We start from the raw sequence: 22,234 nt of genomic DNA on the forward strand, positions 1-22,234 counted from the left end.
ACAACCCAGGCATGTGCCCTGACCAGGAATCGAACCCTGACCTCTTGATTTACAGGTCAATGCTTAACCACTGAGCAATGCTGGCTGGGCTCTCACAGGGTTCTTAAGAGAAATGGCCAAATGAATGGTTACTTGTGATTGGCAGACAGTACAGGGCAGGGCTTAGGAAGTGGGCTCTAGGGTCAGATGGCCTGGATTTGAACATAGGCTGCACGCTTGCTGTGCCATCTTGGGCAAGTTACCTAACTTCTCTGTGCCCATTTCCTTGTCTATCCATCCATTTAGAGTATTACATACAATGTTGTTACGTGAGAGGTTAAATGAAGAGGACAGATGTGCAGTGCCTGGCACAGAACAAATACTGAACACACTAGCCTGCTGTTGTTTATAATCTTGATTAATAAAAACACCTCACATTGGAATTCACTTTCCAGCTTCTAAAATGTCTTCATACTCTTTTTACTTGATGTCTACAACATGCTTAGGAGGAAGGCAGGGAAGGTAGGGTTATTAATTCGTTTTCAGCTGAGGAAAACTAAGGTTTAGAGAGACTGAGGGACTTGCCCTGATCACACAGCCAATAAGTGGTAGAGCGGGCCCTTGAGGCTCCTGGCTATAGAGCCCACTTGCTTTGCATCTCCCCTCTCCCACCTGCTTCCCCAGGTGAAGTAGAGACCTGGGCTTAGGAGTCAGGGAAACCTGAGAGTAATAGACAAGGCTGACCTGAGTGGCTGTTTAGGGCAGCCATTCACAATGATCTGGGAAGAAACTCTAGGCCAGGGTGGGATGGGGAAAAGGGTGTGGGGCACTTTACCCAGAGTGGAGGGCGTGGTACTCAGGGAGTTCTAGGCCATGAGCCAGATGTCATGCTCATCACTTACATCTTCTCTGTGAGTTCTTGTCACAACTCTGGGAAGGGAGGTCCCCCTGTTTCACAGATTAGGAAATTGGGCTGGGATGAGGTGAGAGCAGGATGCTGGGGGCAGATGACAAAGCCCCCGGACTTCACAGTGGGTAAAGTGCCACTTTGCAGGACGAGCTTCCTCCTGTTGCCATGACGACTGTTCCCGGAGTGCCTTCACCACTGCAATCTGTTGAGCTATTTTCTCTCTGGTGTCTGTTTCTGGAGCCAAGTCCGGTGCCAGGAATGCTCAGGAGGGAGGAGGGGGATGCCTGGCAGGGCTCCCTGCCTCCTCACCCTGCCTGAGGCTGTGGGAGGGGAGTTAGGACTTGGTTCTGCAGTTGAGGCCTTTGTGGGGCCCCATCTCTGTGATCTCCAATATTATCTTGGACAGGTCCAGCAGGAGTGTTGGTACTGGGTCCCTTACCTCCTCTGCTGGCACCCTCTTTCTCCAGCACAGGGAGACACGCGTGTGAGCACATGCTCTTCCTGTTCCCATCTCTGGGATCAGGGCTAATTACAGCATATAATTAGGGGAATTACACTAATTAGGGAAAGAGCTGATCATTGACAAAAACTGGGCTGAGAAGGGAGGGCTTCTGGGAGCTGAGAAGGAGGCAGCACTGGGCTAGCTCTCCCAGCCCCTCCATGGGTCTGCTCCCATGTCAGGGCCTCCAACTTGCTGCCTTTTAGCCACCTTTGGCTCAACAGAGAGGAGTTTTGTGCAAAGGAATTTGCAGCAAGAGAGAAGGTTACCATGGCGTGAAATTATGCCTGCTGTTTAGGAGGATTGATGAGCCATTAGGGAGGCTGACTGGGCCACCTAGACGCTCACCCTTTCCTTAGCTGGCTTCTTGCTTCTGCCAAGCCCCTGGCCAGCCCCAGTACCAAACCCCTGCTGCCACGCCAGACTGCTCTCCAAGTTTGGGTGGTAAAGTCCGGAAGGGGTGAGTGCTCCTCAGGTGGGTTCCAAGCATCTGCATCTTCAGAGGAGTGCCTGCCCTCCTCCCTAGGCTGCGGCCCCCCACAGGGCCACGGAAGTGGTCCATGACAATTCAAAGCAATCCTGTAACTGTTCACACCAATTATTTCCCCATTAGCAATCCCCAATCCAAACCAGCTATCCTGCTGCAGCAGTGCAAGAGATCAAGAAGACTTTGCTTGGGGAAGGGGTTGCCAGGAGGGATGCTGATGGGAAGGGGTACAGTTCCAAGCCCCTTCTCCCTTTTCCATCCTGCTAGCTCTTTAATACTAGTTTCTGGTTCCTTCATGGAGCTTGTGCTAAGCACTGGACATGCACCGTTTTGTTTAATCCTTATTATTGACTTTGTGGAGTGTCTTATTCTCATCTTATAGCAGAGGGAAAGGAAAGTTAAAGAGGTCAAGTGACCCGTCCAAGGTCAATAGCCAGTTGGGAAGAGATTCAAACACAGATCTGCCTGGTCTATGATTTTACCATTACAGAGTGCCACTTGCCTATTTCCTGAGGTGTTCTGAGCTGACTGGGGCATGGACCAGGGCTAGAGTAGGTTATACAGCTCAGGAAGGCCAGGCTAGTGGCTAAGCACCTCCACATGGTCACTGACCTTGACCCCTTTGCATTTTGGGAAAGCTTATAATGTTATTGCCTTTTTAAGTATCTGCCTCCCCAGAGATTTTTAACTCCTTGAGGGCAAGGACTTGGCTGGTTCATCTTGATATTACCAGTGTCCAGCACAGGCTTGGCAAAGAGTAGATGCCTAGGAAAAGTATAATGAATGAATTAATAAATGAATGAACGAATGAGTGGCAGTAGGCACACCTGGGGGTTACCCGATCCTGTGTCAGTTTCCCTTCCAGACCAGTTCTCTGCAGGTGGAGGATGGAAGGTTCTGGAAGGGTCAGATGTGCAATACTCACCTCCAATTGTATACAGCTTCACCAGGTGTCTGTGCTGTATGTCACTAGCCTCTCCCTGTTCCCTGTGCCCCCATGCTGTCATAGCACCAGAGACCCCAGGAAGGCAGCCAGTCTGGGCTGGTTCTTCCTCTGCTGCCTGGGCCTACCTTGGTAGTGGAAATGGAATGTGCCAGGCCCTGCAGGTGGTGGGAGGCTCTGGAACCTCAGGGCTGCTTGGTGGGTGGGGCTTCGGATGACTTGGCCCCTCAGCAGGAAAGACTGGTTGGCCAGAGGCAGCGGGTCAGGTCCCCCCAAGCCCTCCACAGTCACCGTCTCCCCTTCCCGCAGGCTGATGTTCCGGACCTGCCGATGGAATAGACAGCAAAGTAGAGCAGTCAGGCTTTGTCCTGCTGAGTCCTCCTGCCTTTAGTTTCCCCCAGGCCCTGAGCTAGGCACGTTAGTGCAGGAGGAGGTCATTTTACCTTCCCAGTAATCTTGTGAGATGGGACCTGAAGTTCAGAGAGAGTAAGTTATCCAAGGTCACACAGAGATTATTAGCAGAATTAAGATTTGTAAGCATGTTTGTCTCAAAGCTCTTTAACTGCACCTGCTGCTTCCTGTCCTTTCACTTCTCTGGGCTCAGTTTTCTCATCTGCAAAGTGGGGATGGAGTAGGTGTATTGAACTTGATGGTGTCTGAAAGCCTGGCCAACATTGTGAGGTCTTATTTTTATTTTTTTAAATTGATTTGAGAGGGGAGCGGGGGAGAGAGAGAGAGAGATTTGCTATTTCACTTATTTATGCATTCATTGGTTGATTCTTGTAGCACCCAGACAGGGGATTGAACCTGCAACCTTGGCATATCAGGATGGCGCTCTAACCAACCGAGCTACCTAGCCAGGGCAGCATTATGAAGTCTTAACCATCAGATCATGTGCTCAGCTTCCCCTAGACTTCCTCTGTTAGGTGCCTCACAGGCACCCCACATCCAGTCTGCATCATACTGAGCCACCCTCTTCCCCCAGCCAGCCGTTCCTCTGGCTCCCCATCTCGGGATGACCTCACCATCCACCTGTGTGCCCAAGTCAGAAACTGGCATCTTGCCTCCTCCCTCATCTCCCACATCCAATCAGTCATTCAGTCTTGTAAGGTGGATCCAAATCTGTTCACTACCCTTCATCCCCACTGCCACTTCCCTGGTACCTCACCGTTATTCTCACCTGGATCACTGCAGCAGCCTCCTGGCCAGCCTCCCTGTCTGCAGGGCTTAACCCACTCCACCCTCCACATCAATATCTCTGAACTACAGCCAGTTCATAGTCTTATCCTGTTGCTGATCATGGTGCTTCTGTGTTTAAATCCCCTGGTGGCTCTCCACTGAGCCCACAAAGCCCATAGTGTCTGGTTCAAACTTCTTGCTGTGGCCCTCAAGGTCCTGCCCAACTTGGCCCCTGCTGACTGCTGGCTTTATACCATGAGCCTCCTCATGCCGTCACCATTCCGTTCTCTCTTCTATTCTCAGTAACCTCTTTTTCCAATCCTTCACTCTGGCTGTCACAGGTCCCTCTGCCACCACTCCAGTCCTCAGGTCCTTAATCCCTGGAGCATCCTTCTAGGCCCCATGCCTCCATTCAGTCAAACAAACATTGACTAGCAACAGCCTCTACCTAGAGGGGAAGTAGCAGTGTGGCCTGGTACAAGGAGCACTGGATTGGGAGCCCAGAAATCTAGGACCTCATCCTAAACATGTAATCTTGGACAAGTATGCTGACCATTTGAGCTTCAGTTCCCTCATCTTATAAAATGGCCTTTGCTACTCAAAATGTGGTCCAGCAGCTTCAGCATTACCAGGGAGCTTGTAAGAAATGCAGAATCTCAGACCCCACCTCAGATCTACTAAATCATACTCTTCATTTTAACAAGACCCCAGGTGATTCAGAAACACTGATCTACATGATCTCCAGACTCCCTACCATGTTGCTCTGAGGCAGGGCCTTCAAGGGTTGACCACATGGGCTAGTTAAGTGGCATCCAGTGAGTCACCAAGTCCCTCCCAGTCGTACCTTCCAAATATTCCAGTTGGTTTCTCCTCTCATCCCTTTGTAACTGTCTTGGCTCAGATCTCCCCTATTGTTTCTCACCTAGAGAATGGCCTTCACACCTCCAATCCCCAACTCATCTGCCAGGTCTCGGCTGTCTCAGATCAGATCATGTCTCTCTCCCACCCAAACCCTGCTGGTGACTTCAGATTGCGCAGAGGACAAGGTCCAAACTTGCCAGCTCGCAGTTGGTCCCAGTGGCTTTGCCAGCCTCATATACCTGCACTGCAGCCACAGGCTTTGCCTCACGCCCACCCTCTGGGTATTTGCCTATGCAGGACCCTGCCCAGGGAATGCTTTCCCTTCTTCCCTTCAGATCTCAGGGCCATCATCCTCTGCCTCCCAAGCCAGGCCAGTCAGTTCCTTTGCTTTGGGCTCTCCCCATCTGTCCTCTACCTAGGGTGGCATTTTGGGTCACAACTCCTTCACTGGCATTCTCAATCAAGATGTGTGGAGAGAGGGAATGTGTGGGCTGCTGGAGGTACAGTCCTCCCCAGAGTCCTGTGAACTGAGAAGCCAGAGGAGGCTGAGCCCAGCCATGTCCAAGGAGATGGCCATACTAGGCTCTGGGCCCCTCAGCTGTGGGTACTGAGAACAGATGTGCCCTGAGGATGCCCCTGACTGGGAGAAAATACCTGGTGGGTCTTTGGGGCTGAAGAGAATGCCAAGAGAGGGTGCTGGGCAGAAATGCCTCCTCCGCCAGGAGCTCTCCACCATGGCACATTTGGGTGGAGGCTGCCTGACCATCTGCTGGTGACATTCCTCAGGGAATTCCTGCGGCAAGCGGAGGCTGAATGAGGCCCCTTCAAACTTGGAGATTTTGTGATTCTAGAGTTGGGCAAACAAGACTCACACACGTGGAATCTGTAATTATCGAGAGATGCCAGGCAGCATATAATTCTGGCTTAAGTGGCACCGAATGCCTGCAGCAGGAATCCTCTAGGGGGAAGTGGAGGAGTTGCAGGCAGAGGGAAAGCGCACAGAGCAGGTGGGTCTGAGAGTGCCTTGCGGAGGGTGGCGGGGGGGGGGGCCGGGGGGAGAGGTGGGGGACTGGAAGGAGGAGGAGGAGGAAGGGAGGACATCTCTACTGGGAAATTACTCAGGAAGCAAAGGCAGAGAAGTAGAAATGAATTAGCATTTTTTTCCTAGTTCCCATAAACACCCTTTTGACCTCTAGCTTCCAGCTCCTGACCCTGCTGCTTTGCTAGCAGCAACAGCACCATTGCAACAACAATAATTACCATTTACAGAGCACCCATAACATGCCAAGCCTTGTACTATTTATGGATATTATTTCAGCCTCACCACGGGTATCAGGTAGGTAGTAAAAGCTCCATAAGTAAACAGAAAGGCTAAGGAACTTGCAAAAGGTCACACACAAGTGTTACATAGCAGAGTCTTGCTTTGCTGGAAGCAAAGGCAGCTCCTTTCCTCCCAACCTCATGGGACTGTCTTCCAGACATCTTTATTCCCAGGTCCCAGGCCTGCCAGGTACAGCAGGGAGTTGGAACTTGGCCTGACTTGGCTTTTTCCAAGATGTTGAGATTTATGTTCCCACCAGCCATCCTTGCCCCCAGAAGCCTGTCAAGCTGGGAACACTGGGAGCTGAGGCCTCTGGCTCCCTCCGGTCTGGGGAAGACAATGGCCCCTTAAGTTGGCCTGGCTCCTAGCCCAGCGTGGTGGTGACGGTGAGGGTTGTGATGAGTGCATGGAATTGAGAGGGCCTGGGTTCCCTGGGGATCACATCCACAAAGTGCCCTGTTCTTGGCCAGAGACTGTCTGGTCCCTCAGGTTTCAGACACCTACTTGCAGGCCTGCTGCAGTAGCTGGAATGTAATTTGTCGCTTGTTTGAGGGCCAGGCCTGACAGGAGCCAGACAGGGCTGGGTGTTGGACAAGGATGGTGATGAAGTCTTGATGCAATTTGCAGACACCTGAAGAACTTGGGAGACAGATTGAAATGTCAGTTCTGCTCATGAGGACTGTCTTCTCACAGTCCTAGCCAGTGACAAGAGGGGAGCTGGGGGCCAAGTAGGGGGCAGAGAGAAGCAGAGGGAGATGAGGAAAATTCCCATAGGACTCCAGACTGTCTAACACTGACCAGAGGGTCAGTTCAAGGAAGGAAATATAGACACTTTGAGGGGACCGACTCTTTCCTGGAGGGGTTGTGGGGAGGACGCAGGTTGCCCTTTGCCATCCCCCAGACCCTCAGCCTGACCGCCCTGTCTGTCCCCATAGAAGCGGCCAGTCGGGTCTCCAGGATAGGCCCTAATGGTGTGACTCAGAGGTGGGATGGTGCCACAAGTCTTTGCACACAATTGCCCTAGTACAACCCTGCACAGGCGGATGAGCTCAAAGATGACTTGTGTGTGAGCCCCATTCCTAGCACTTGAGCCTCACATCCCCTGCAACTGACCACAGTCTCTGCACCATTAATTACATTCTCCTGGCCACCGACACACGTGTGTACTCTGACATAGGCCCACTTGCATGCACACAGCTCCCTCAAACACATGTCCTGGCACAAGATTCACATGCTCTTTCATGCCAATAGTATAATCACAATTTCCACCATGAGTTCAAAAGCTCTTTCACACCCATTATCCTTTCAGATCTCACAAAATCTCAGTAAGGGAAGCAGGACAAGCTGTGTTTACTTCAACTCCAGAGCTGAGGGAAACTTGTAATCAGAGAAGCTGAGAGCTCCTCTTTGGGTCACACAGTAATTCCAGGGCAAAACCAGGACTCTAGGCCAGTGCTCCTGATTCCTGGTCCAGGGCTTTGTCTTCAGGCACAGCATCCCAGCCCCTCCCCCAAACTGGGAGAATTCCATGTGGGTGTCCTACAGGAGCAGGCAGGGCTGGGCTGAGAGAAGGGGTCAAACCTGAGGGACCCCACTGTTCCCACCTCAACTCCCTCTTTGGATTTGCCACACCCAGGCCAACCTCCTGGGCTAGTGGAAGGACAGGGGTTCTTGAGTCTTGGGATCAATCCAAGCTCCATCACTGATAAGTTGAAAGGTCCTTGGGGAAGTCACATGACTTCTCTGAGCCCCAGTCTCATCTGTGAAGTAGGATAATCCTGCCACTCCCTGGGGCTGTAAGGATTAAGTTAGATGCTGCCTGTAAGGGGCTCAGCACAGAGTGGGCATAGCATTAGCAGGCATCTTTCCCTTTCTTGAGGAGACCTGCGCCCTCCTCTGGTAAAACCATGCCATTCGCCATGATCATAGCTGGCTGTGGACCCACCCCACCCGCAGGCCTGCCAGGGCTCTGCCTGGGAAGCACTGTGCCTGGGAGCCACCCTCTCCCTGGCCCAGGTTCTGTAGCTGCCTGGAAGCAGGGTCAAGGGCCTGAGGTGCCACTGCCCAGTATGGCCCTGAGGGAGCTTTCTGAACCAAGGAAAGGAGCCAGACTCAGAGTGACTAGCTGGGAGGGGTCTTCTGTTTCAATCTCCTTTTACAGAGAGGGTAACTGAGGTCCAAAGTAGGTCAGGGGCTTAGCCCAGTCACCAAGATGGGTTGCAGAGCTAGGTAGGACTGGAAATTCAGTTCCAGTTCTGGAGACCGCAGCAGCCTCTGTGCTCTGTCTGAACTGATGCTCTTTCATAAACTCTTACGGGGCAGGGTCTGCTTTAAGAATGGGGAGAGGGGCCTAAACCTATGGAGCTAGAGCTGCCTGTACCCCTCTGACCCCCCTCAAATGGACCTTTTTTTTTTTTTTTTTTTTTAATATATTTTATTGATATTTTACAGAGAGGAAGGGAGAGGGATAGAGAGCTAGAAACATCGATGAGAGAGAAGCATCGATCAGCTGCCTCCTGCACACCTCCCACTGGGGATGTGCCCGCAACCAAGGTACATGCCCTTGACCGGAATCGAACCCGGGACCCTTCAGTCCGCAGGCCGACGCTCTATCCACTGAGCCAAACCGGTTTCGGCCCTTTTTTTGAAAGAGGAGGTTGCCAGAAATATCACCTCTTGATATGTCAAGGAAGAACTGGGTGCTTTGGCTATTAAACTGGCAGCTGGCCTGGCATGAGAGAAGTGTGTTCCAATGGGGCAACCTGGGGCACCAGGGCAGGGACAGTGGGCAGCTGTGCCCAGGCTCCAGATGGTATAGGGAGCAACCAAGCCAGGATGGAGGCTGGCAGTGGGAAGGCTCTTGGAATGCTAAGCACAGTCAGAGGCATGTGCCAGGCCTAGAAAGACCTGGAGCCCTCAGGGGAGAATGGCTGCTTGGAGGGGATGGGACCTATATGGGCTTGTGCCCACCCATCATAAAAGGGCTTCTCTGGATCTCTCAAGAAAGAGCCTAGCCCAGTGCCTGGACCCCCGCTGAAGTGGGCAAGACTTCTCTGAGCTGGCCTCTTTGCTGTGGGCGGCTCAGACCCCGGCCTTAGCAAGCACAGATATCTGCAGTACCCTGAAAGGAGGTGTGGGGCAGGACATGAAGCAGGTTATGAGGGGCTGTGGTCCAAAGCTGGGCTGTCAGGGATTCTGGAACCCCCGAGACTATTCCTCATGAAAAGGACATTGAAAGGGTCTTGCTCAGGGCCCCAGACATTAGCTAAGGTTGCAGTAACATGGCAGGGGCTCAGCATGATGTCAGGCTGACCTGCACAGGGGTGTGATTTATGGGTCCTTAGGATGCTCCTTTCTTCCCATGGTTCCTCCCAACTCCCTTACCCAGATTCCATCCCGTTTACTTATCCCTAGCCATCCTCTTGAGTTCATGCAGGGACAGACAGGGGCTAACCCACAATGGGCAGAAGCCACAAGACTTTCCCCAAGCCTGAAGGACCAATGCGCTGTCTTCTAGGCCTTTTGGCTGCCTCACCCATCCCACCTCCAATGCCCAGCATCGCTGGGCAGGGTGGCACTGCTCAGGCCTAGCCTCTGGCAGGAGTGTAATTCAGGAGCTCTTAAGCCTACTTTCTGCTCCTATGCAATAAAGTCACCGGTGCAAAACTGCTCGGCAGCCTTCAAGGGCCAGTCTACCATATCCGCTGCCTTCCAACCCAGGCTTGGCTGCTGGCCTCTCTCCTTCAGGTCTCAGAGCAGGTGTTGTCACCTCCAGAAAGCCTTCTCTGCCCCCCTCCCCGCCCCCCGCCTTCTCAGACAGGCAAAGTTTGCCCCAGCCTGGAATCCCCACAGTTCCCTGTGCTTCCCATTCCATCCCCAACAGCATTGAGCATTCTGTGGTCATTATTTATGACTTCTGTCTTCTCCCCTAACTGTGAAGAGCTGTGTTCCCAGCACCTAGCACAGAGCCGGGCTCAAGTTATATTTGTGGAACAAATTCATTCACAGAAATACACATTAGTTAATGATTAACTGAGTGACCTTGGGCAATTCCATTTTTTTGCTGGCCTTGGTTTTCGCACCTAGCTATTTGGTTTTGGTATGCAGTGTCAGTAATTCTCCAGGTCCCCAAGTGGCCCGTGCAGCCAGGAGGCCTGGATAGGAGTAGAGATTGCCTGAACTGGCCCTGAAAGAACAACTTTTTATTTCTTTTTCTTTTTAAATCCTCACCCAAGGATATTTTTTCCATTGATTTTTTTTTTTTTTTTTTTTTTTTTTTTTTTTTTTAGAGAGAGGAAGAGAGGGTGGGAGGGAGGGAAGGGGAGAGAGAGAAACGTTGATGTGAGAGAGACCCATAGATTGGTTGCCTCCCACACATGCCCCAGCCAGAGCCAAGGATCAAAGCTTCAACCCAGGCCCTAACCGGTTTGGCTCAGTGGATAGAGCGTTGGCCTGCGGACTGAAGGGTCCCGGGTTCGATTCCGATCAGGGGTATGTGCCTTGTTTGCAGGCACATCCCCAGTGGGGAGTGTGCAGGAGGCAGCTGATCGATGTTTCTGGCTCTCTATCCCTCTCCCTTCCTTTCTGTAAAAAATCAATAAAATATATATTTTTAAAAAAAGCTTCAACCCAGGTGTGTGCCCTTGACTGGGAATTGAAATCGTGACCTTTCGGTGCATGGGCCGATGCTCTAACCCCTGAGCACACGGGACCAGGGCAGGAACAACTTTAAATCCTGCTTCAGCCTGGCTGATTCTGTCCCTTTCCCTCCAATCTTCCCTGCCTTGGCCTCAGGCTCTGTCTCTGGCCATCAAGGCTCTCCCTTTGGTGGCGAGGCAGAGGGTGGGGCCAGCATTTGCCTTCCACATTTCCTGATGGCAATCCAGGGCTGTGGCAGGTCTTCCTCTCAAGGTTGCCTGGTAACAGCTTTTGCATTCTGATGAAAAAAATGTGGCGGCAGCAAACAACAGACACAGGGCTTACATGAGGGGGTGGGCATCTAGGGTGGGGCTTGTGCCGGGGCCAGGGCTGGGGCAGGCAGAGCCAACATCTTGCTCCTTTGTGGAGAGTACCAGGACTGAGCCCAGCCTGGCCCAGTGGGCTTCAGTAGGGATGGTAGGCTTGGGGGCAGATAGAGCCAGCCTAGGCCTGCAGGGGGGCACCCAGCCTGGCATCAGCCCCTCCTACCCCCTTCCCCACACCTGCAGCTGGTGCCTTCCACCTGGTGAGCCACAGCCAGTGCCACCTCTCATTAGGTGATGATTTTACATTAATTACCTTAATTAAGCGGCACTGAGTGCTAATGGCTTGGGGGATGGTGACTGTTCCTAATTACCCTCCCAGTCAGCCCAGAGTGAGGGGCACAGTGTTTTGTGGAGCAGGAGCAAACAGTTACAGAAATAAGGGGAGGGCCTAGCCGGTGTGGCTCAGTAGTTGCATGTCGACCCATGAACAAGGAGGTCACAGTTTGATTTCAGTCAGGGCACATGCCTGGGTTGTGGGCTTGATCCCGAGTAGGGGCTATGCCGGAGGCAGCCGATCAATGATTCTCATCATTGATGCTTCTATCTCTCTCTCCTTTTCCCTTTCTCTCTCTGAAATCAATAAAAAAATATAAAAAAAGAAAGAAAGAAAGAAAGGAAGAAAGAAAGAAAGAAAGAAAGAAAGAAAGAAAGAAAGAAAGAAAGAAGAGAAGGGGCCCACCAGTGGTGGGAGATGGTCCCTCCTCCACAGGGCCTGTCTCATAGACCTGGACCCAGCATCCCCAGGGAGGGCTGGGAGTGTTACCCCAGGATAGGTGTAGCTGACTTTAGGCCCGTATCTAAGTGCTTTGGAGTGGATGGGGAGGTGGCTGGAAGTGGGGAACAGGTAGTGCTGCCCCATTCCCCGGACTCTTCCTCTGCCCCCTTCCCTGTGCTCCTCAGTTGTCTTCCTGACTGCCTTCAACAGGTACCTCCTTCCTTCCTTCATGCATTCAACTGTCCATTCATTCAGTTAGTATGTGGACAACCCTTACATTCTGGGCCCCTTACTCCAAGGCACTGCCCAAAGCACTCACAGCCTAGCTGGGGAGATGGGCAGCTGTAAACAGATGGATAGAAGGCAGAGTAATAAGACTTAGGATGGGGGATGCCCCAGGCTTTGGGGATCAGGAGAGAATTCCCAGAATAAAGTGATGCCAGGGTTGAATCCTAAGGGAGGGGATAGTAGGATGACTCTCCCAGGCAGAGGGACCAGCATGTACAATTGGGGCTTGAGGGGGCAGCGGGCTTGGCCCATTCAGTTAGTAGCAAGCTGTTTAGTGCAAAGGGGGAGTAGAGAACAAGGGAGGAAGTGGTTCAAGATGGGCCCAGAGGACTGGCCTTGACTCAGAGGCACCTGGGAGGTGTGGGGGTGGGATTAATTTTGTTTGAGAGAAGTGACCGCAGTGTAGGTGAAGGAGGGATAGTAAGGACAAGCATGAGTGGGGTGACCAGTGAGGTAGGTGGTCACCACATCATCTGGGGGAGGAATGATGGAGGATGGAGCAGGTAGTGGTTGTGGGATGGAGGGGCCCTGGAGGTTGTGGGGAGTGTCATGGTGACAGACCTTAGGTGTGAGTTGATGGGACTCAGGGAAGAGGGAGAGGGAAGGGCCAAGTTGACCTCACGTTGCCCCAGGGATGCCATCCACATTGCACTGTAGTTGCCCTACTCTAGGTTTCTGACCAGGGGTCAGTCTCTGAGGAAAGAGTGGGGTGATAAGCAGGTTGAAGGAACAAAAAGGAAGAGCTGGGTTTGGGGCATGTGGAGGTCAAGGAGCCTTTGGCACATTCGTGAGGATCTGCAGGCTCAGGTTTTGGGATTAAGAGAGAGTTTGGGGTTTAAAAGGGATGAGATGGGCCAGGAAGGTGGCAGCAAGAGGCTGGGGCTGTAGGTCGGACTCCCTCACCAACTGGTCACCTCTCTGATTGTGTGGCCATGTCTGTCTTCCCCACTTCTGCATCCCAGGAGCCAGCACAGGGCCTGACCCAGAGGCGCTGCTCAGGGAGTATTTGCTGAAGGAATGAGTGAGTGAATAAATAAGTGAATGGCCAAGTAGCCTTGTGTTCTCTCTACTCAGTTACACAGATTCAGACACCCAACCCCCTGTCCATTGAGGCAAGAGCCCCTTCCTCAGGTTCTCCTGAGCCCCTGATCAAACCCCTGTGGGAAGAGGAGGGGCACACCACAGCCCCTCTTAGCCTAAGACATCGCTGAGGGGAGCAGTAGCCTCTTGGCTCACTGGTCCAGAACCCAACCATGATATAGGCCCATCGCCTAGCCTTGGCCTGAGGGCCCTCCCCTCCAACTGATGCCCTTGAGCATCCCCCTTTCTCCCATAGCAGGTATCTTTCTGGAAAGATAACAAACTAGCCCCAGCTCTGCCCCTGCCCAATCCAGGTCACTCACCTTAATTTCCACACCGTAGCCAGGGTAGACAGAGATGTAGTAGAAACAGTCCAGGCTGACATCATGGGGTGAACTGGGAGCCGAGGGTGAGTCCAGAAAGCCCTCTGGGCCTGAGAAATTCCAGCTACAAGGGCCTGAGAGGCAGGAGGAGATACAAGGCTAAGCCCAGCCCTGGAGAAGTGGGTCCAGCCAAGGCTGATCTGTGTGTGTGTGTGTGTGTGTGTGTGTGTGTGTGTGTGTGTGTGTGTGTAGCCCACCTCTTGGGATGTCTATTCCCCTATTGAAAGAAGTGGACCACCTTCTCTTGAGCACCTTTTGTGTACAATCTTATCCCAGTTCTCACAATGGCTCAATGAGGTAGGTATTCTTATTGCCATTTTACAAATGAGGCTCAGAGAGGTTAAAGTTCCAAGGGCCTGGTGTAGTTGCTTCCAATCAGGATTTGAACCCAGGTCTATCTGGTTCCAATCTGCATGCCTCCTGCATCCTAGCCCTTGGTATTGGAGGGCAAGGAAAACTGGCACAGTGATGGAGAGAGGAATTTAGGGCCCCACAGCTCCCCCATATCCAGATCTGCAAGCCAGCAAGTAGCTGACCTGGTGGCTGGACTGTGGTGATGGTGGTGGTGATGATGGTGGTGGTGGTGGTGGTCTCCTCATCATCCCCTGAAGCCGTGGAGGTGGCGATGGTCCCTTCAATCCCAAGCCCTGTGGTTCGGGACATGACCTCTGGAGCCCATGGCCTGCCCATGTCTCCAGGACCCTCTTGGGTTGGAGTCCATGCTCTGCTAGGGGGTGTAGTACCCAGCTTCTCCCCTGGGCCTGTGGTGGGCACTGCCATGCTGGGCCCTGGAGGTAGGGGAGCTGTGACATGAAGCTCTGGGGGCTCTGACTCCAGACTCCAGGGTCCTTCCCTGGACAGGGGCTGAGTGGGTGCTGCAGCTATGGCCGGAGTAGGGCTGGTGAAGACTGGGCGGCTGTCCTGGTTGGCCAGGCGGGGAAGGGGACTTGGGGTTTGTGGCGTAGGTGGATTAGGCAGTGCCGGCCTCAGCTCTTCGCCTGTCTCCAGACCCTCTTGTAGGAACTCGTCGAGCAGTGGGTGGTGGTTGAGCAGCTTCAGGGTGGGGGCGGTTGTGACGAAGTGGATGCCTCGTTCTGGCTGCTCAGGTGTGGGGGCTACTGTCCACTCCCCATCTGTCTCCTCGATGCCTGGGGCCTGACCTTCCCCCATGGTTGGGGCCTCTGAGGAGAGTCCTGAAATAACAATGGATGATCAGAGGTTCGCCCCCTGACCCCTGGAGAGCAGCATCACACTCAGTCCAGGCAGTAGGAGACTCATCCTGTGGAGTGTGCTTACCACTGAGAATCATGGAACTGCAGAATTTTAGAGCTGAACACGAGATGATATCACATACTTCAAGAATGGCACAGGAGATACCCTCTCCCCTCCAGCACTAGAAGTGGACATTACTATCTATTATTGCACTATTTCCTGTTCTCAGATTCAGCCTCAGAATCCTTCTCAACACAGCACCCAGGCAGCCATACTTAATTCCTCAGACCAATGACAAATAAATATTTGCCATGCCTTATGTAGCTCACAGGCTTATTTGACTGATGAGCAAACAGCCAAAGAAAGGAGGTGACTTGCTCAAAGTCATATGACCAGTCAGTTGACCTGAGATGATGCCCTTAGCAAGAGTGCCATCCCCCACCACAGTGACTGTTCTGCCTGAGATAACAGTTCATTTTTTGTTCTCAGTGAAGCTGCTGGTCACTAGTCTCAGCAAATCTTGATATATTTGGAATTTTATTTTAGACTAGAGGCCCGAAGCACGAAATTCGTGCAAGAGTAGGCCTTCGCAGCCGTGGGTCAGCTGCCTGGATCCCTCCCTCTCAGCCAAGGCTGCTGCAGCCCTGACTTGGTCTGGAAGGACGGTCAGTCTAATTAGCATATTAGGCTTTTACTATTATAGATTCCATCATGTGTTTCATTGTCTCATTGTCCCATTTCTCTCACTTCTCAGTTATTTCTTTTCTCTCTCATATCTATCTATATCTATCTATCTATCTATCTATCTATCTATCTATCTATCTATCTATCTATAATTTTGCCAGCTCTGAGAAAGCTGGGAGAAAATTTTGATTCTAACATGTCTCAAAATGGCTGCAAGAAGACTTGAAGGGAAACAGGCAGGGCGAGATAGTTTGCAAGGAGAAGGTTGGCTCCTCTGCGTGTCTGGTGGTGGGTGTCATTCCACAGGCTCACACCCACCCATGGATTGGCAGGCGTGAGGAAGCGGCAGATGGCTTACATTCTGTTCAGGAGACTATGGTAGCTCTGATGTGTCAGACAAATGAGAGGAGGGAGGAAATTGGGGTGAGGAAGGTGGGTACAGGTCAGAGGGCTCTCCATTCCTCCGGGTTTTGGTGCCTTAAGGCCCTGAGAAACCAGGGCCAACCCCTATCTCCTGAGACACCCACTAAAGCAGCCCATCTGTGCCTTGGCATTCTGTGCCAGACACTGGCAACTCAGTGCCCAAAGTAGATGCCCAGCCAGGCCCAGGCCCCCTGGAGCAGATGGTTGCCAGTGCCCTGTGTCTTTCATCTGAGTCAGTGATGGGAGGTCTAGGCAGTGCCATGCCAGGACTGTTTTTACCTACCCCCACAGATGTCACATGGTCGTTGCCAGGTGAGCTGAGACTGATCTCAGCATGGCACAAGGAAGAGAAGCCTCCAGGATTGCCCAATAAAAGATGTGGCCTATGGCTCCCAGGATTGGTACTTGTGGGATTCTTCATTGGGAGAGTGCAAAGAGATCCTCTTTCTCAGGAAGGGTCCATAGTGGACACAGTTCCTCCCGCTGGCTGCCAGGTGGGTGCTGGGCAATGGAGCAGAGCTAATGGGCACCTCCCGTCACTGTCGATTGCACTGATTGTGTTATCTGGGGGCACTGAGCACTTGGTTAAATGGGATTGAGATACCATATCAAACGAGCAAATTGATTCTGCAATCAGCTGCCACTTGGTCCCAGAGGGTGCCACCCACTGTCAAAGACCGTAAGATAATCTCGGGAGACAAGCCATTTCTGGGAAGAGGGCATCTTCAGACACCCTGGTTAACTCCGATGGAAGCCTGAGGCCCTGTGACATTCCCCCTCCCTAAACCCTCCACCCCACCCCACAGTCTCTCTGCCTGGGCTGACCAAGTTCAAAGGTGCAGAGACTGACAAAGGGGGAGAGTGTGTGATGCAGGAGATGTCAGGGACCCAGATGCCCAGTCTCATCAGGTACCTATTGTGTGCCAGACACTGAGTCAGGCTGTTCCCAGACCTGTATTATTTAATTGACACTACACCTCTATGAAATGAGAATCTTATTCCCACATTACAGACAAAGAACCTGAAGCCTAGAGAGGTGAGGTGAGGACCTGCCCCGTGACACAGTGGTGGAGCTGGGATTTGAACCGACGCTGATCTGGCTTCAAAGCTTCAGTCTTTCCACACCAGCCTGCTTCGCAGAAGAGACTAGAGCTACCCAGCAGAGAACATTCCAGCCAGTGGAGGAAACGAAGGCTCAGAGAGAGGAATGGACTTGTCCAAGTGTTCATACAGGTTAGAAGTGGAGCTGGGGCCATAGTCTCAGGCATCTGGAACCCGAGTTGAGTCTCAGCCAAGCTAGGCTGGGACCCAGGGAGCCCCCACCTCATTCCCGAAGCACATCTGAGTCTGGGACCCAAACCAGAGACCCAACAGCACTGCTCCACAGGGCTGGGGCACAGAGTCTCACCTACCCAGGTTCCTTCAAATGTCAGCTCTGCCACTTAAACATCATGTGAACCTGGGCGAATTATTTTTGTCATTGGCTATAAAATCGGTGCTTTGGAGGGGTTTTATGAGATTCTGAATGCTCTAAATCGCAGTTTCCTGGGGGCACTGAGGGAGAGGCCATAGTACTGCGCGGCTGGGCAGCCCCCTGCCAGGGTAACACTGAGAGGCAGGCTTCTAGAGTGGGGAGGTTGCTGGCCCAGGGTGTGGCCTCTCCTCTCGTGGCCCGTGTTCCTTGTTGTGTGGCTGAGATGTGGAGGATAATGTGGTACCACCCCTGCAAAATGCAGCCACCTTCTGTGGGGGGCCGCCCACAGCAAGACAGTCCCCATGATGATCCCCGACTGCCCAATCCACCCAGTGCCTGAACACAGGAATGTACTCCCCCTCCTCCCCGGGTTGGCAGCATCCTAGGGCTGGGTCTGGGAAATACCACTCCCCGTCCCCCCCACCATTGTGGATGCAAAGGCTGCCCAGAGCTTCTCTCTGTCCCCAGCCCTGGAGTGGCCCTGCAGCCGCCCGGGCCCTCCCCCTGCATTAGCTCTTAAGCTATGCAAATAGACATCGGAGGGAGCCCTGTTTAAAGTATTTAGACGAAATGAAAAAAGGCTTTCATCGGCACTAATGAGCCATTCAGGATGCTTTCCCCGGTGGATTCTCCCTCTCCTGCCTCCTGGCCCGTGCCACCCCCCCATGTCGCCCCTCTGGGGATTGGAGGCCCCTCCCCCACAGTTTCAACTTGGGCTTCCCAGGGAAGGTCACTTGTTCTGCCCCCTCCTCCCAGGGCCCAGCTGGGTAAATGTAGAGATGAGGGCCCACGTGTTCTACCCTGACAGACTCAGATTAGAATGGGAGGAGGGGTGTCTAGTGAATATTTAGGGTAAGCCAAAACATTTGGGGGGACTGTTCTTCAGAGCATCCAGTTAGGTAGGTGTTATTATTATTGTCTTATAGTTGGGGAAACTGAGGCTCAGTGAGGCTCAGGAGGCTGCCAAGGGTCACAGTGCTGTGAAGCTAGAATTGGTGTGTGTGGACCAGGCAACAGTTTACGACTCCAGATGCCATCTCAGGGCCAACTGGGCTGTCCCCACGGGGCTATTTTCCTGCAGATCTTTCTGCACCACACAGCCAGAAAAACCTCAGGTTCCAATCCTCGCTAGCTGACTGACCTGGGCAGGGGGCTGTGCCCACTGAGCTTCTGTTTCTTCATCTGTGGGCTGGGGATATCTTGAGTTTGGTGAGGACCATCTACGCTCTTATCTGCCAGCCTCACCCCGTCCTCTGCAAGGGCAGCCCTGCAGGGGTGCCAGGTATTCCCCTTCCAGGTCCTGAGCTGCTGGCCCCTTGGAGGTAGACACAGGAGCAGAATCCAGAGTTCTGAGGCATCAGACTTGGTTCCCTCCTTGTGGTGGCACCAGCTCTGGGATGGGGTGGGGGCGGCAGTACAGCAGGTAGGTACAGGGGAGCCTGGGGGGATGCAGTGGGCAAGGAGCCCACCCCACTGGGTTCTGGAGGTTAAGCTGGCCCAGCACAGGGAGAATGAGAATTTAATGGGATCCATTTATTAGCCCATAAAAGTTAATGAGTTTATTCTAGAGGTTTCTTGGCCCCTTTGAAGTTTTAATAGGGGATTAGTGAGGGCCTGGCCCCTGCAGAACCCCCATTATCCTAGACCCCAAGGGTGGGAAGAAGGGCCCTGGGAGTGGAGAGTGCCTGAGTTCTCCAGAGCCAGGGCCTGGTCTCCACAGTGAGGGTTTCACTGGGCAGCCCCGCATGCTGACCTGAGGGGCCCCAGCTTGAGGCTGGTGGGGCCAAATAGGATCCCTGAAGCCCTAGGCCAGTGGTCGGCAAACTCATTAGTTAACAGAGCCAAATATCAACAGTACAACGATTGAAATTTCTTTTGAGAGCCAAATTTTTTAAACTTAAACTTCTTCTAACGCCACTTCTTCAAAATAGACTCGCCCAGGCCGTGGTATTTTGTGGAAGAGCCACACTCAAAGGGCCAAAGAGCCGCATGTGGTCGGCAAACTGCGGCTCGCGAGCCACATGCGGCTCTTTGGCCCCTTGAGTGTGGCTCTTCCACAAAATACCACGGCCTGGGTGAGTCTATTTTGAAGAAGTGGCGTTAGAAGAAGTTTAAAAAATTTGGCTCTCAAAAGAAATTTCAATCGTTGTACTGTTGATATTTGGCTCTGTTGACTAATGAGTTTGCCGACCACTGCCCTAGGCGATGTCCAGTTCTAGAGGTTTCTAATTCCACGTGCTACTGAAATAACTACCCCTACAGCGTCTCTGCATCTGAGGTAGGTTTGTTGCTGTTTGACTACTTATATTAACTGGGAAGGCAATAATATAAGGCCCATACGACAAATGGGGAAACTGAGACCCAGAGCTGGGATGTGGCTTCTCCAATGTTACCTAGAAGATACAGCAGATCCAGAATGGACACATTCCTGTGGTATGGAGCTAGGCAGCTGGGGCTGGGAACAGTTGCTACTACTCATTGCTAACTGTGTGTAGACCATGCACTTAGCACCCTAACATGTCATCTCTTCTCCTCTCCTTACTCCAGGGAGGTCTCTAGAGATAAGGACACTGAGGCCCAGAGTGGTTAATTAACTTGTCCAAGGTCGCACAGTTATTGAGTGGCAAGCCTGGGAGCAGAACCCAGATGTGGGCAGCTCCACAGCTCAGCTCTGTGCACTGCTCTCACTGGCCCTCAGCTGTAGCTCCTGGGGCCTCCTACTCTCTCCGCACCAGCCTGGCCACCCCCATCTGAGGCACTTGTGCTGGGAGCCCTGTATCTCAGGGTGATGGGGAAGGAAGTCCTGATCGTATCCTGGAGGGGCAGTTGCTAGGGTGGGCCCAGAGATATACTCAAAGGGATCTTCTCTTCCTCTTTCTGGCCCATTTGCTCACTATATCTCTTCAAACTTTCCCCATCCTACCAGGCCCACCTCTTATCCCCGCTCTGGGGAGCCATCCCTGCCTGGCCCACTGAGTGACAATAGCTCCTTCTTCCGACCTCCTGATGGAACCTCAGCCCACGTAGAGGTTCCTTGCATTGATGGACAAAGATCCAGCCTGAGGCATCTCTCTTTTCCTCCATCTCTGTCCACAATAGCTGACTCTTGGTGGTAGGAACAGTGAAGGGTGGACTCAGGGCACACAGTTTCCAAGCTGGGATCTGGCCCTTCTGCACACTAGGAAGGCTCTCTGCTCCCCAATGCACTGGACTTTGGCCAGCAGAGTAGATAGGGATGGGCAGGGGCGGGTCCTGCAGGGAGAAGATAGGCAGCCAGTACAGCAGTGTCCTAGTACAGCCCCAACTGGCAACCGATGAAGAGTGTCTGCTGGCATAAGCTGGCGGGTCCCCTGGCCCCGACTATCCTCCCTTCCCCTGCCTCTGACCACCTCCCAGCATAGCCTCTTACTACCCTCTCTTGGTTAGCCCCTGACAGCCAGTCACATATGCAGTGCAGCTATGAATGGGGACATCTCCGCTCGGCCAGGCTCCCAGCAAGGAAGTGGTTGATCCTAGAATGTGAATCCTTATAGTCTTTGTGAGCATCTCATCCCTCCCTCATTTATGCAGGTGGCAAATGAGTCCCAGGTCACACAGCAAACATGGGGCATGGCTAGGACTTAGGATATTGGGGCTCAGAGAACATCTGGCCCAACTTCTCTGAAGCATGAACCCTCCAGTGCTCTGGGCTGGCTACCACCCATGGGCATATACCTCCAGGGACAGAGAGCGCACTGCTTCCTGAACTGCCAGGGCAGCCATCTCCCTCATTGTGCTGGGGTGGGTGGTGGGTAACCCTGGGCTTCGGCGTCTTCAGGGATGGGGTCTCCTTGCCAGATGGAGGTATGGGTGAGGGTAGTGGGTAACAACCAGGAAGCGGCCCACTGGTCCTGGTCCTGCCCCTTTACTAGGTCCCTATGTGCAAATCACTTCCCTAACCTGAGCCTCTATTTCCCCAACCGTAAAATGGATTAAGTATCTAAGGGCCTTGCCAGCTCTCATATTATAGGATCCCATGAGCCACAAATGGCTCTGTGAGTAAAAATATTGAATGCTGCTATTTACTGAGAATTTACCACACTCCTAGAACCATTCTAAGTGCTTTACCAGAATTAATTCATTTAATCCTCACTATAACTCTGAGATATGAACTTTTATTATCCCATTTTATAGATGAGGAAACTGGGACCCAATTCCCAAGTTACCAGTTTTGATATACCTTGTTCAAACCCAGAGGTTGGTCAGCCCTAGAGTGGGGCTGTCTAACAGAACTCTCTGAGAGGGGGGACATGTTTTATATCTGTGTCCAATGTGAGAACCAGTAGCTACACATGACTTTTGAGCACTTGAAATGTGGCTAGTGAGACTGAGGAACAGATTTAAAATTTTATTGCATGTTAATGAATTTATACTTAAAAAGCCCATGCGGTTAGCGGTTACCAAAATGGAAAGCTCAGCCCCATAACAAGACCTCTCAATGCTTGCAGTGCTCACCACCTCTCAGAAGGGAAGAGCCTGGAGTGGGGGTTCCCAGAGAAGAGTTAAATAGGGTGGCAGTGTCTGCTCCCCTCCTTCGGACCTGGGAAAACTGGGGACTTGGGTTGGCGAGGGAAAGATGACAAGGAGCCCTGGGACTTTAAATTTTTCATAAAGGCCCCAGAAAGCTGGGTCCATCAGCCACTCACTCCTTAGGGAGGATTATGGCATCTACCAATGATGTTTGCTTCCCAGCCTTGGCTGAGCATTGGTGTGCGGAGGGATGGGGTATTTGA

The 22,234-nt window shown here is 52.5% G+C and overlaps 1 protein-coding gene across 4 annotated transcripts in view; it reads right to left on the minus strand.

The window, feature by feature from the left end:
• The window catches only part of SEZ6 (seizure related 6 homolog), a gene marked incomplete at its 3' end in the record, with an annotated part of 44,771 nt that overhangs the window by 9,319 nt on the left and 13,218 nt on the right, over positions 1–22,234 (minus strand). For all 4 annotated transcript variants that reach the window (XR_013961043.1, XM_080677297.1, XM_080677298.1 and 1 more), the window contains exons 2-4: positions 14,206–14,862; positions 13,610–13,743; positions 2,947–3,142 (exon numbers count right to left, since the gene is read on the minus strand). Coding sequence is in view for 3 of the 4 variants with exons in the window: in XM_080677297.1 (XP_080533423.1) it covers positions 2,947–3,142; positions 13,610–13,743; positions 14,206–14,862 (987 nt within the window). The remainder of the gene's footprint in view (positions 1–2,946; positions 3,143–13,609; positions 13,744–14,205; positions 14,863–22,234) is intronic.

The sequence above is a fragment of the Plecotus auritus genome (assembly GCF_963455305.1).
Source record: "Plecotus auritus genome assembly, chromosome: 7".
Lineage (NCBI taxonomy): Eukaryota > Metazoa > Chordata > Mammalia > Chiroptera > Vespertilionidae > Plecotus > Plecotus auritus.